Source organism: Akebia trifoliata, chromosome 13 (genome assembly GCF_017979445.1).
Source record: "Akebia trifoliata isolate Shusen 1 chromosome 13, ASM1797944v1, whole genome shotgun sequence".
NCBI lineage: Eukaryota > Viridiplantae > Streptophyta > Magnoliopsida > Ranunculales > Lardizabalaceae > Akebia > Akebia trifoliata.
The window spans coordinates 5,385,627-5,400,339 of record NC_141387.1 but is presented as its reverse complement, the minus strand read 5'-3'; the positions used below and the strand labels follow the sequence as shown (position 1 = coordinate 5,400,339).

The 14,713-nt window shown below is 36.1% G+C and overlaps 1 protein-coding gene across 1 annotated transcript; it reads right to left on the bottom strand.

Moving 5' to 3' along the window:
• Nucleotides 1-2,141: 2,141 nt before the first annotated feature.
• On the bottom strand, nt 2,142-13,531 carry LOC147387503 (protein ULTRAPETALA 1-like). The gene is made up of 3 exons (XM_086420754.1): nt 12,839-13,531; nt 10,763-11,087; nt 2,142-2,566 (listed from the first exon to the last, which is right to left on the bottom strand). Exons 1-3 carry the CDS (start codon nt 13,047-13,049, stop codon nt 2,392-2,394), a joined length of 711 nt encoding a protein of 236 aa, XP_086276880.1. The 5' UTR covers nt 13,050-13,531; the 3' UTR covers nt 2,142-2,391.
• Nucleotides 13,532-14,713: the final 1,182 nt, after the last annotated feature.

Here is a 14,713-nt window from a genome sequence, read left to right as displayed (position 1 = left end):
CGGACCTAACCATTGCATTTTTATTACAAAAACTCCTTGGGAATTCTAACAACTCTAAGGGAACCATACAGTATGATGTTTGTTACCTACCAAACCTTGTAAAATTCAATTGATGGGGCTAATTTGTTATTTAACATACTTTGGAGTGAATCCAACCACATAAGTTAGTGGCATCCAAAAACATGATCTGATACCATAGAGTTATAAAGGACAAAATTCTAAGAATTCTAAAAAGACATTGAAAAAAAAAAGTTAATTTTCATTATTTAATTTTAATTTTACATTTAGGAGTTCAATAGCCATCCATCTTCAATACCTTTGATCAAGCTAAAAAAGGATTTTTTTTATGAATTTTGTTCTCTTGAATCTGAGTTTCTCTACAAAATTTAGAAGATTGTGGTGTTAGATTGTCAATTTGATAATCCATGTAGGCACAACAAACCTTTCTCTTAAAATAAAGACGACCGTAATGATTTGAACATGTACAACAAAGATCAATGATGGCAATAGTGAAGAAGAGTATTTTTATACAAGTTAATGACTCTAAAAAAAAGAGAGGAAGGCTGAAAATGACATAGAATAAAGTCTAGTTAATTGAAATTACTTGACGAGGTAAGTCCAAACTTTGTTCTCTCTCTCTCTCTCTCTCTCTCCCTCTCATTTTAGATAGGATATTAGGCTTGAGAACAATTGGCCACCTCAAATTGTTTAGAGGACCACCTTTGTAATATATGGCTTTTCTATCTATTTTTTATTATCGTTCTTACCTTCTTTCCTCTCCTCTCCTTGTTTCGGCCTTCCACTCTCTTCCCGACTCAACCCAATTTATAGCTCAAGCCTAGTACAGAGTTGGTGAAGTGGACCAAGGCTTGAGTAGACATTGGGTTAGCCCTCACCCCAATCAAATTCACCTGATTTGCACACCTAAACACTTGCCTTCTTTTCTCTCCTTGTTTCTGCCTTCCACTCTCTTCTCAACTCAATCCAATTTATAGCTCAAGCCTAATAAGGGGTGGGTTAAGTGGCCCGAGGCAAGAGTTGACCTTGGGTTTGCCCTCAACCCAACCAAATGTACACAATTTGCACACCTAAACACTTGCCTTCTCTCCTCTCCTTGTTTCTGCCTTCCACTCTCTCTCTTTCTTCCCGACTCGACCCAGTTTATAGCTTGGCTTGAACAAGTCAAGCCTAATATGGGGTGGGTTAAGTGGCCCGAGGCTTAAGTTGACCTTGGGTTTGCCCTCACCCCAACCAAAATCATTTGATTTGCACACCTAAACACTTACCTTCTCTCCTCTCCTTGTCTTTACCTTCTACTCTCTTCCCGACTCAATCCAATTTATAACTTGGCTTGAGCAAGTCTAGCCTAATATGGTGGGCTAAGTGGCCCGAGGTTCCCGTTGACCTTGAGTTTGCCCTCACCTCAGCCAAAATCACCTAATTTGCACACCTAAACACTTACCTTCTCTCTTCTCCTTGTTTCTACCTATCACTCTCTCCCCGACTCAACTCAATTTATAGCTTGGCTCGAGCAAGTCAAGCCTAATATAGGATGGATTAAGTAACCTTACTCGTTGACCTTGGATTTGCCCTCACACCAACCAAATTCACCTGATTTACACACCTAATCACGTTCTTGGGTTTGTTACGTGTTTTATAAGTTAATTGTGAGTTTGAATTTAGGCATTCTTTAGAAGTTAGAAAATAAGTATTTAAATACCATATTCATGCCTTTTTTTCAATAAATTTTATTAGAAGAAAGATAGAAAATCTTAATAATTTTAATCTACATAGTTAAGAGAGGACATTCAGGAGTATGTCATCAGTATAAAATCCATGTCACATATAAAAAGTGATACATTCCTTCTCACCTATATTAGATCTTCCAAGAGGCAATTAAAAAACAGACCTAAGATCAGCTTTAGTGCTTCCAACACCATTGGACCTTCTCGAGCTCAACTGAGTGCTCCATCCCAAATCAACCATAATCAACACTGAATTACTGATCTCATAAAAACAGGCTTCCCAAAACAAAAACAAAAACAAAAAAATATGATAATCAAACAACCGATACAAGGTTGAAGTAACGGGCAGTATGATATCTAATCATATTTAGGTTCATTAATTTGCTCATTATCATCTATTGCTGAAAATTAATTTCAAATAAAGGGAATGATCATTGTGTCTCATAAGTTCAAATTCAGTCATTAAAACAACTAAAAAACTGTAACTTGACGACTGGGAATGCAAGTCGACATTGGAAAGAAAATGCTTAAAGCTTTTTTTGTAAATGGGGTTGGTGGCCTTGAAGGCGACAAAATGGGAATTACCAAGTAAAAGAACAAGGAAATACCTTGTTCAAGGGATGGGTGGAGGGTGGGGGTCAAGGGTCTAAGTTTCGGCATTCCTTGTGAAGTCGGTGCAAGTCTGGCAATTGCAGTCTGAGAATCGGCATATGTCACATCCAAAGCATACACAGGTAGTGCAACCCTTGCATGTCGCAGAACGAGTGCAACTCCTGTACACTCTACGACTTGCTCGCTCTTCTTCGTCATCGCAGGTTAGTCTGGAAAAACAATAAGAAGCATTCAAATGTAAATTGATTTTGCAGGAAAAGAGAAATGAACTACACCACACACACACACACACACACACACACACACACACAGAATGATCTACAAGGAATACAAGTTTACTACTGATTTACAAATAAAGGATACGAAGAAGGAATGAGATCTATCTTGGTAAGTTCTCTCGATTGGCATTATTGACTTCTACCTTCTGGGCTTTTATGGTTCAATAAATTTTAGAAAATAGTTTCGTAGTTAACATACATACATACATACATAGATACAAATATATACAGGGTTGGGATCTGTTGACTCATGAGAAAGCACATGATCCCCGACCGTGTAAACACAAAATCAAACGGCCGAGATTTATATGTATCTCCATGACACACACCTCGGGGGTACTTATCTCAAGGATAAATCTTAACCATTAGATTTTGTATTTAAATTGTTGGGATCATGTGTTTTTCATGAGTCACCGGATTCTGACCCATACATATAAGGACCTGTTCGGGGGACATCTAAAGTTGACAACTATTTTTACACAACCACCCGGATGCTGTCCATTTTTCCAATGTTTTCTACAACACCGCCAGATGCTGTGGGATCTTGTAAAATGGATGGCATCCGAGAGATGTAAAAATAGTTGTCACTTGTGGATGTCCCCCGAACATGACCCATATATATATAAAGAACACATACAAAGATTTTTGATAGCTTGGGTGAAAAAAATTTAGTTGTTACATACAAAACTACATGTCAACAACGAGACAGGTTCTATTAGTTTAAGAAATGCAAATAAAGAATGACAAACACTGATCCAGCAACTTATTCTAACCCAACAAGGTAAGGAAGACAATCACAAGGTCCACATAATCCAATCAAACAGAGTAAATAAGACAAACATAAGCAACCAAGCACATTTGATGCGTTAACTTGGTCAATCATAATCAAAAGCTTTCTTTTGGTTCAGGCATGCAAATTTCTTCCTAAAATAAATTTAAAAAAAGATCCCTGAGTAAAACAACACCAGGCAGGAAATTCAAATTCACAAGTTAGAGTGATCAACTTTCAGCTATAGTGTAGAAAATGTGCAACCTTTCCTTTTCAATGGTGAACACCAACCATGAGTTCTCACCACATGTCATTATGGAGAAGATTTTCAATCTTTAAAGCCTGTTGTACTCTATTATCTTTGAGAACTGGAAAATCAGATTTTGGGCTTCTTTTTTTCTTTTTTTCCTTTTTGAATTCCTTTCGTAATAATGTGAACCAAGCAAACCTCAAGCAGAATATTAGGGATACAATTGGAGTTTTTTTTTTTTAGGCTTTAGGGTCATTTATTGTTTTATACTAAATAGCTGGCCCAAAGCCTAGATAAAGGAGGGTTACATCAAGTTGGCAATCATTGTGAAGTATCACCATTACCTAGCATGAATCTTGATCCTTTGTTTCATTGACAGAACTGACTAGTGGAACAAGATTCGTTCAGCGAACCCCAAATTGTTGGACAAGGCTTTGATGAAGACGACAATGATTGTTATTTATTATTTCTTATTATTATAGGGGAGTTATTTGGGGATATTTATTTGTAGATTGGTGGTTTCATGGCCTCGCAACCATGGAAATTTTTCATGTCATCGTGAATATGTTACTATTTCTAAGAATTGCAAGGTTAAGCTTTAATTTGGCGATCCCTCAGTTTAGGATCACCTATAATTAGGAGTTCTGTATTGGAAGGTTAGCTTTTTAAACTAAATAATTGAATTTTATAGAGTGAGAACTTCCTCTAGAAAAGTTGAGACTTGAGAGTACAAGCCCTAGTGTCAGTCATGTTAATGCACATTCAATGTTTTCAGATGCTTAGGCATGAAGCAAAGCACTCAACTGGCCAATGCCTTGAGGCATAAAGCGAATGTCTCACACGCATGATACCTTTCAATAAATAATAATAAATATTAAACAATTAAAAAAAGAATAATCACCACATATTCCCAAATTTCAAATTCAAATAATCAAATTCTAAGTATTAATCCATTACAATAAACAAAAATAATAAAAATATTATTTTATAACAAAAAAAAAATCATATTTAAATAGTTGAACGTTTTCAGGGTAAACAACTATTTATGTTTATTGCAAAAATATAACTAGATATTATTTTTAGTCCTAAGTAATCCAATTATGTTGTATTCTAACAAGTAACAAGAACAAAGAATTAAAAGCACATATACGTGTGTATATGTGTATATATATGGGGTCCCGTTCGGCGCCTCACTCTTTAGCAGACGGAATAACAAACGTACTGTGACCATTGGATAAAACGCAATCGGACGGCTGAGATTGAATCTAAAACGTGATCTGCATTTAAGTTATAAATTAAATAATATTTACAGCGCCGTCCTTCCATTTTTAAATATTTAGTGTCACCTCCCTAGGACTTAAAAAACAAAAAACAACAGAAAGTCCAACTCTCGTCTCTCACTGAAACCCTCTCTGTCATCCTTTCACAACTACCACAAACTTTCTCTGTATTAAAATCTTTCTCTCCCATGGATCTCCCACTATAACATCTACTACCATTGTTTATGAAAAACTACTCATATTTTCCATTTATGACTGTTGTTAAGATCCCAAAACCACTCAAGAAAAACAACTTTTTTCCCTTTTTTTTTTTTTCTTTTTTAATAGATTTCTCAAATGGGTGTTTCACAAAATCCACAAAAGACTGATAAATACAGGAATTAATTTTTAGCTTGGAAATCTCCAAATCATAGATTTTTTTGGGAAATTTCTCAATTGTGAAGATCTCACATAACCCAAAACTTATATCCAATAAAGGGAAGAGAAGCTGTGTGTGAACACTTCAATTGCTTGAAAACCTCCAAAAATCACATTTCTACCAACATTTGAAATACCATTGGTAATCCAATGCAGAGGGTTCCTTCAAAATTTTGAAGCGGGCTGGCCGCTTCAAAGATTTTTCCGACTAAACTCTCCCTCCCCCTCTCTCTCATTTAAATTTGAGAGATTCTATAGCACACCAACTTTTACTTATAACACACTGATCGTTGTGAAATTAACCTGTTGTTTATATAAATGAGAGAGAGAGAGAGGGTCGAGTGGGAGGGAGGGTGCAGCGAGAGCGAGAGAGAATGAAAAACATAGAGGGTTTCAGCGAGAGAGATGGGAGAGAGACGAGAGTTCTACTCTCTGTTCTTTTTTTATTTTTAAGTCCCCAGGGAGGTAGCACTAAATATTCAAAAATGGAAGGACGGCATTGTAAATATCGTTTAATTTATAAGTTAAACGCAGATCGCGTCTTAGATTCAATCTCAGCCATCCGATTGCGTCTTATCCAACAGTCACAGTACGTTTGTTCTTCCATCTACTAAAGAGTGAGGCGTCGAACGGGACCCATATGTATATATATATATATATATATATATATATAGAGAGAGAGAGAGAGAGCTAGATATATGTAATCTTGTTTAATTAGTAAAAAGAAGTAATGAAGAAAGAAAAGAAATAGAATAAGAGATGAAATATATTATTTGAAAAAGGAAAAAAAATAAAAAACTTATCCTGAGGTGTAAGCCTTGTGAGCTTTATATTTCAACCTTATGCCTCAAGGCATTTTTAATGAGTCTCATCTTGATGCGTGCCTCGAGGTGTAAACCTCACCCGCCTCTAAAAACATTTACACATTGTGAACATCCTTTGGCTTGGCTTGAAGGGGTCAAGATAGTCATCTTTAGAGATGGGTCCCACATGATCTGCATTGTGAGGGGCCCACGTGCTGAGAGAGGTGTGTCATCAATGAACCTCTCTGAAAAATTGTCTAAAGACAAAATCAAAGCAATTGATAATTCGTTACACAGATTTGTGTGCACGAAACAAAGGCCCAATATGATGGGCCTTGTGTTTTGATATTTCTTTTCGAAAACCCCCCAAACACTTAACATCCTCTTTAAAAAGGGGTGCTTGCCCATAGATAGCTTGGCCCTTCCTAGGATATTCCCTAGTGCAACCTAGGGTAGGCTTGAGGTGATCAGGTCTAGTGTGAGGCTTGTGCATACTCATTATTCTACTCGAGTAGGTGTACAACCCATCCTTTACATCTATTGAATCCAATGGATGGATATGACTCTCAAACATCATGGAGTGGGTGTGCCTCACTATGGATGTTTGGTATTCTTATTTTATTTGGTTGCAAAGTTATGATCACATGTTCATGTAATATGTGGCATTTTCTAATTAGAATGGGTTACTTTAATATATTTAAGAATTGAAGGGTTAAATTTTGGGGATCACAACTCAAGATCACCCTAGAGTTAAAGAGGGTTCTTTTTATTTAAAGTTTCTCTTGTATTGAGACTTTGTTGTTCAAACTAGATAATATCATTTTTTTACATAGAGAACTTCTCTTGAAGAGTTGGAGAACAATTCCTGATGTTACCTTCATTTTAACATGCTTAATATGTCCGGCTCTGGGTTGGCCTAAAGGGGAAAGAAAAATGTATTCGGTGATGGCCAAATGCCCAAAGGCTGCGTCATTTGGAATCTTATCTTAAAGACTAGTTGAAAGCAATTGATGCTCGTGAATCAAGATTATATGAAATAAGGATCCCTAACGATTAGTCTTGTATTTCATTTTTTTTTTTCATCTAGAAATGCCCCCCAAGAGCTTAGCATCGTTGTTAAGAAAAGGACTCCCTCCTCCCCACGTCCATCACCCTGACTTCCTTTTTTAGGGCATTACCTAGAATGCATCAGAGTTGACTTGATCTCGAAAAGATAATCTCGGGTCCCATTAAGCATAGGCCATGCTTAATGCAAGTCAAACGAACTACCACTACAGGATTCGTTAACGTCAATGATCTAGTATGGACCAGTTCATACCCTTGTTATTTTACTCACATAGGTACCCCTTATGTTTGTTTAGGTCTAATGAACGAATATGGCTACCTCGAAAATCAAGGTATGGGTCTCTCTAACTATTAGATGTCTTGTTCCCTAGGCCAAGCACTCTAGTGTAAATTTATATGGGAATATTTATGTACAATGGTGATCTCATGCTCTCGTGATATGTGACATTTTCTAATTAGAATGAGTTATTTTATTCTTTAAAGAATTACATGGTTAAGATTCATTTTGGTTCTCCCATGGTTCAGGATCATCCACATCCACTATTTCATATTTAAAGCTTCCCTTTTGTCAAGACTTCAATTTTTTAAACAACGTAATAGAATTTTACTGAGTGAGAATTTTCTTCCATTAGAATTGGAATACAAGCCCAACTATCACAATCATTTTAATGTTCTCGATATGATTGTGCTCTACTGTGGGCTTAACGCAGAAACATTTGATGGTGGGGCCCACATGGCATGTAATAAGGGAACCCCATGCGTAGACGAGTTCAACGCAAAGCAATTTGTGAATAAGTGATGTTCATGCAAAATAAAGGTCCAAATTGGTCTCATACCAAGAAATGTTCCAAACGCTTAGCATTATCTTGAAAGAGGAATGCTTTACCACCTCCTCCCCATGCCCATCACTTTAACCCTTCCTAGGGTATTCCCTCGTGCAACCCAAAGTTGGCTTGGGGTGATATTGGAAGGAATCATCATTAGTCCCCTTGAGCATAGGGCATGACAAGGGATAAGGCTAGGCAGGAGGACTGGCACTACAGGGTTCATTGGCACCAAGGATATGGTACAACCGTACAAGGCCTGCCCAACTTGTCATGCCACTTGAGTTATTGTACAACCTATCCCTCACCTTTGTCAAATCCAATGGATAGATATGGCTATCTTGGACATCAAGGTGTGTGCCTATATGGCATGCTTGATGCTCCTAATGTCGAGTAGACCATCATCACGTAATATGCACAATCTGGAATGGCATGTCAATATACTAAAAATTGTAGAAATATGGCCTAGTTGGGTGTTTAATATGTGTCATGAGATCTTCCTAGTTACCTTATCACTTGGGCTGTAATCCAATGATGGTTTTTTGGATATGGGGAACCCTTGGCATGGCACGACCTCATGTCGACCACAACATCAAGGCATGGAAATGGATAACACGTGCGTCCAAGTATTTAAGGATTGCAACTAGTTGTTCCATGGCCCCTCTATTATCAAATTCTTTGGGATTGTGACACCTACTCTTCTCAACTAATCAAACAAAAGAATAAGACTACTATCATGTTTGTAAAATTGGTATATCAGCCTCACCTGAGATCCCATCACTAATGTTGCAATGCACTCTCCACCTGTAAATTGTGCCACTGTTCTCATCATGGGTACATAGCTGAAGTAATTAAATACTAATTTGTTTCTAGTCCAAATATTCTCCTTCAAGCCTAAACATCCTCGACTGTGAATGTGTATGTTGTACCTCCATATAATGCCTTAAGAAGATCAAGTACACAACTCATTGGAGCCAAGTTCTTTTTCAATCTAACGAGTATGATGTGAAATAAGTAGGCCTCAAAGTTAAATTCTAGCAGGCTAAAAAAATACAAACCATGCACCTCCTTGAGGATGGATTAAGGTAGATGTTGATCTTAGAAGAAAAGCAAACCCTAAGCTAAACAACATCCTACGGCACAATGGATCTTGTAGCATTGTCTCAAGCAAGGGGGTGGGGGGGCCTAGAACCATTTTGGCACCTCAATGAAAGGTTTTCGCATGATAGAAAAGACACGATCATTGAGATCTCTTCATTGGCTTAGCAAAGAGAGAGAGATCTTCATTGAGAATTTGGACTGATGGGAATTTTCCACATTGGCCTTCAAACTTCTACCAACAATTTTCCAATATGGCACATGGTTTTAAATCTCATCCGAGACCGAAATGACTTGTCTGATACTTCTCGGTATCGTCCACCAACGAGATGGATAGACAAGTTAAACGTATCGGACGAGATTTAATAACCATGGTTCATTTGTCTCATTGTTGAACGGGACTACTCAAACATATCAGAAAACTTGTCTGAGACGACTCAGTCTCGTTCATGGAAGAGAAGAGAAGAGACGAGACGAGATGTCAAAACGAGTTATAAAACCATGATATGGCACAACTTTCCCTTGTCGACATCATTAGGTTGGAATTTTATCCCTCATGAAGATAATCACCAAAATAATGAACAAACAATTTGAAGCCAATTTAACCATATCATAATGCAAGATTGTCTGATAAACTTGGAATTGTTTCAGAATCTCTTCACTTATTCTATTATTTAATGGATCAAGAGAAAGGAACTGATCCTGATTTGAAGATAAACAGGATAGACAAAACCAAACAAGTTTTGGAGGCCGATTCCATTTAATGTTTGTTGAGCATATGAAAGAAGTGGAGCAATTTTGTCTACAAAGGGAAAGAATCAGGCATGCACCCTATTATTTTGAAGATTAAAGGTGTGTTAAATAATACGTATTAGATATTGATCCTATTTATTCTCTCTTCATCTTTGGTTTCTCATCTAGATGTGAAGAACAAAAGATAAGGAGTTTCTCATTTTCCTTGATTGGCATCTTTATGATTTATCCAATCCACGATGTTTAGATTTTTAGTGATGGACATGCAACTCGGTCTTAATAAGTATAAATCACCATGAACAAAAATAGAACGGCGGCAGCAATCCAGTGTAGGAGAGACCCATGGGAACAAGCAGAATATCCAAAATGTGTATTTTTTTTGCTTTTGAATGGGGAGGAGTCCCTCACCAAAAGATTTTCCACCAAACAAAAACTATAGAAAAATAAAAACTCTCTTAAAAATAAATTTATCATAACAAGAAGCAATTAGTCTCACATTTATAAGAGATCTTTGAAGATCAATCTTCTCTAAAAAGGGTCAAGTTGAGCAGAACAATATTTATGCAGATTAAAAGTGAATGTCAATAATACAAAAATGCAAAATTCGGAATGTTAAAGACACGAGAGCAATGTTTGCATTTTCATATGGTATTTGACAAGGCATGAAAGCAAAACCCCATCACTTCATTGCAATGAAAACAACATTTCATAGCATACTTTTTGAGTTAAATATGATTTGCATGAAAGATTTAAAACTCAAAAGTATTTTAAATAAAAAATATGTAAAAAAATTTACTTTTAAGGATAGTATAATCATTTGGGACAAATCATACACATAATCGATCAATCATTTAAGAGAGAAACTCACTTGTCATATGGCAGGTCAGCACATTTCCAATTAGCACCAGCCATAGCATCATGGTGTATCCGGCATTCCTCTTTGTTCCTAAGACGGAACCTGCGCTCCTTGTTACATTTGGTACAGCGAGCAAACTCATCTCGATGACAAGGTCGTCCACCGTGAGATTTGTGAGACCCGTTAGCATTCTTCAATGCTTGGTTGTAGTATTTAAGCAGCGGTGTCTTTGACAAGGGAACCTTCTCTCCTTTGGCTATGATCCAAACATTGCCCTTCCATTTTCTAGCAGTCTCTCGGCCCGAATGTTTCTCAAAAGCAGCTGGGGTCAGCTTATCTAGAAATCACAATTCATCCATCAAAAGTAGAGAATGCACAACAGGACAGCATATGTTTATGTGAAAATCATGAGAAGTCAACATATAATGCTCAAACATGCATGTGTTCAACACTGCACAAACGAAGGGGAATCAGACCACCATTTGATGTGGTCTCTCACACAAAAAGGTCACAAAGACCAAAAGTGGGTACAATCCCAGTATTAGAGGACTGAATATGTGTCGAATGTCCAAGTGAGTAATTTTCCACCTCAACCATTTTTTTACCGTTTCAATTTATGGCTTAGTACAAACAAGACTGCTTCTAATTTATTAGATGTATGTGTGCTGTATTTTTATGTCCCAAATGTTCTGCTAGGACTGCTACCACTAAGTTCTCATATAAGTGAAGAGTTATTGATGGAAACAATAAAATTTGAAATACACTATTTCTGCTTAAATATTAAAATACCAGTAGGCATATCTATATTGGTAAAGTACTCTTTAATTCTCCAAAACATCTGCTTGAATCCTTGAGACCTTCATTATGAAAAAAGGAAGAAAACATGCATCATAAATAAAAAACAAATGGCACAAAGCCTTCCTATTCATCAAATTATAGTCATGCAATGTACAAGTATAGCCAAGGGTAAACTTGTAACAGTTGCATTAACCTTCAAATTACCTAACCAAATGGTATCTGATAAAATAAAAAGAGAGGAGAAAAATAACCAATAACATTAGCATCAAAGAGGGAATCACCTCTAATAAGAACATATATTAACAACCCCATCAATGAATTGTGATGAGAACCTGAGGCCCAATGAAACTGATAGGAAAGAAACCCAAGCTGAACAATTACGCAGCGCACTGCATTGCTAAGGCTTCTGCCTAGAACACATGAACCCTCAGGCACTCATAACAGCTCATTCTAGAGAAACTCACAACAAGAAACAAGAAACAAGACACAACCTTCATAGCAAACACATCCTAACCAGAAAGGTAGTGTCAACATTTTATTTTGATGATTTTCCGGGGAAAAACGACTTCATACATATGATTAGCATAAAACATCCTTAATACGCTAATTTATTACGCCATTAATCACGATCAAGCTTTCTTTTCTTATATTGTTTTTTATTATTGATAAAATTAAAAGAAAAAAAAAATCACTTTCACAGTTTAACAAAATTGAATTATAGATGTGTTGGCATTGTAGAGTTCTCAAAGGCACTTATCAGATACCTGATGTTGGACTCCATGTCTTTTTTTTTGGGTTCAAAAGGACAACTTAAATCATCAACTATTCTGCATTATTCTAAATTTACTTCTATGCTGGAAACAGAAAGAACAGAACCTCTTGAATAAAAAAACCAAGAACCAAGGATGTTATCTTATGGTCATATCTATGAACAGTAATATACTGGGTTTGATCCCACAATACTCATAAAAAAGTGGCATTTTAACCAACTCACAATATGGTTGAAGAAAACCCATGTTTTGATCTATAATACTTAAAACAACGAGAGAGATAAACACTAGAACTGCTTGGTCTATCACTGAGACAAATCTACATACACTTCTATGTATAAATACAAAACAACATCTTCAAGACTTCAACAGCACTTGAAAGGTGAAACCCATCAAAGGATCATCACCATGAACTACATCCTTGAAAGTTGAAACATATAATAAAAAACAAAGATCAATAAAAACATCTAACATGCAAAAAAAGATGAAGAACCCATCACCCAAAACAGATCAAACTAACCTTCCTGACAACCTGGAGTACATTCACAGTTAATCTCAAGATCACCATTGAGAAAAACCCTAAGCCTTCCCACAGCATCTCCATACCTATGGCTTGTGCAACCACATGTCACCTCTATATAATCTACTCCTCTCTTCAACCCACTTATCTCACTCAACTCCTCATCACTAAACATTGAAGAAACAACATCTCTTTCGACAACATTCTCCATCTCTACCCTCTCTAACTATAGAACCCAGAAGAAGAAAGAGAAGGTGAAGGAGAGAAAAAAACTTGATAGACTAGTCAAATGAGATTTATAGAGAAAACCCACAAGAACCCATCAAAGAAAATACATCATAAACATAAATCTGATGAGGAAACATGAAAAAAGTGGTGACCCATTGTAGGAAATCTCAACAAACACGCTTCAGCAGGCTTGCTCCGAGAGATCTGGTGGAGAAAACGTAGAAAAGCTAGAGAGAGAAAGAGAGAGAGAGGAGGGTTGAAACTTGAAGAGGGTGGGTGGGGAAATGGGTACTATAAGGGGTGCTAGTTGCATGACATGACATGAAGAAGAAATCAGGTTTGGATCACTCTCTCCTCCTCATGAGAAGTCGACGAGGTTGTTTGGTAACCGTACTTTTTTTTTACTATTTCCATGACTTGTTATTTTTGAAGATTAGAAATCTCTCTTTGTTTTCCTACTCTGTTTTTGTAAGTTGTATATTATCATTCCCTCACATAATATAAAACTTGGATGTTTGGGCCACCTCTAAAAAAGCCCTCTCCATATGAAATCCACTGTTTACCCATCACATATATTGTGAAAAAATTTTATTTTTATTTTTATATTTAAAATAAAAGTAGAAGTAAATTTATAATATTTATCATTTTTAGTAAGTATTGAACTTTCATTGTGATGCATTTTTTATTTTTTTAGAAATTAGGGTTTTCATTGGATACCATGTTATCCACCAAGCGCTTTTGGATCCGCTATCACAAACAGATCATTGTTGGTAGCGTGGATATTAGGCGAAGTTGTTAAGGGTATTATAGAAATTTTTTAAATAATTTAAAATTCAAATAAGAATTCTGATACTCAGTATCGTTGGACGCCAGGTGTTCAATGAATTCTGAGACGTTTTGATATTTTCGAGGGCATCTTTTAGGAAAGTTATTCTTAAAAAATTTGTATTTTTGATCCCTAGAATACTTGTATTTCTTTTTTTCATCGTAGTCGTTCATAGGGAGTTGTGTTCGACGTTGTTGGACCCTAGAAAAGTCTAGTTAAATAAATACATTTAAGATGGGTATCATTTTAAAGATTTCGATGATATCTTTGCGACGGTGTTATCCAGGCAAACAAAATCATAATTGAACATTTTGGCATTTCCAAAAAAGCCAAATAAAAAAACTGAAATAAACAGAGAATTAGAGACACGTGGATAAATATAACTGAGTGCAATAAATTTGAATGGCAGTACTTTGAATTTAGACAAATTGAAGGATGCTGGGTCGATTCAACCAAACAAGACCTAAAACCGAATCAAATTGCTCGTAAAACCGAACCAAACCAAATAGAACTAAGGTCAGTTTGGTTTGGATTGGTACAATTTGGTTTTGTTCTGTTCTATGGGTTGCCAATATCCTATAAACCTGTTTTGAAACAACATATATTTTAATGATAAATAAAATAAACACGAAATATTTTATATAATAAATCATTAATCTATGTCTTAATTTTCAAGTAGTAAGCACAATTATATATAAAATAAAAGACAACTAAGTTGCTATATTTTTGTATTTTTTAAATTGGAGATAAATGTCCCATCAACTATAGTTTTGTGGTAAGACAAATGCCGCATTGGTCTACACCATACTTTTTTTATCTTT

Coding starts and splice junctions, on each gene's coding strand:
- LOC147387503 (XM_086420754.1), bottom strand. CDS start 13,049: ATGGAGAATGTTGTCGAAAGAGATGTTGTTTCTTCAATGTTTAGTGAT. Junction 11,088..12,838: donor TACTCCAGGTTGTCAGGAAG/GTTAGTTTGATC, acceptor TGTGATTTCTAG/ATAAGCTGACCCCAGCTGCT. Junction 2,567..10,762: donor GCTGACCTGCCATATGACAA/GTGAGTTTCTCT, acceptor TTGTTTTTCCAG/ACTAACCTGCGATGACGAAG.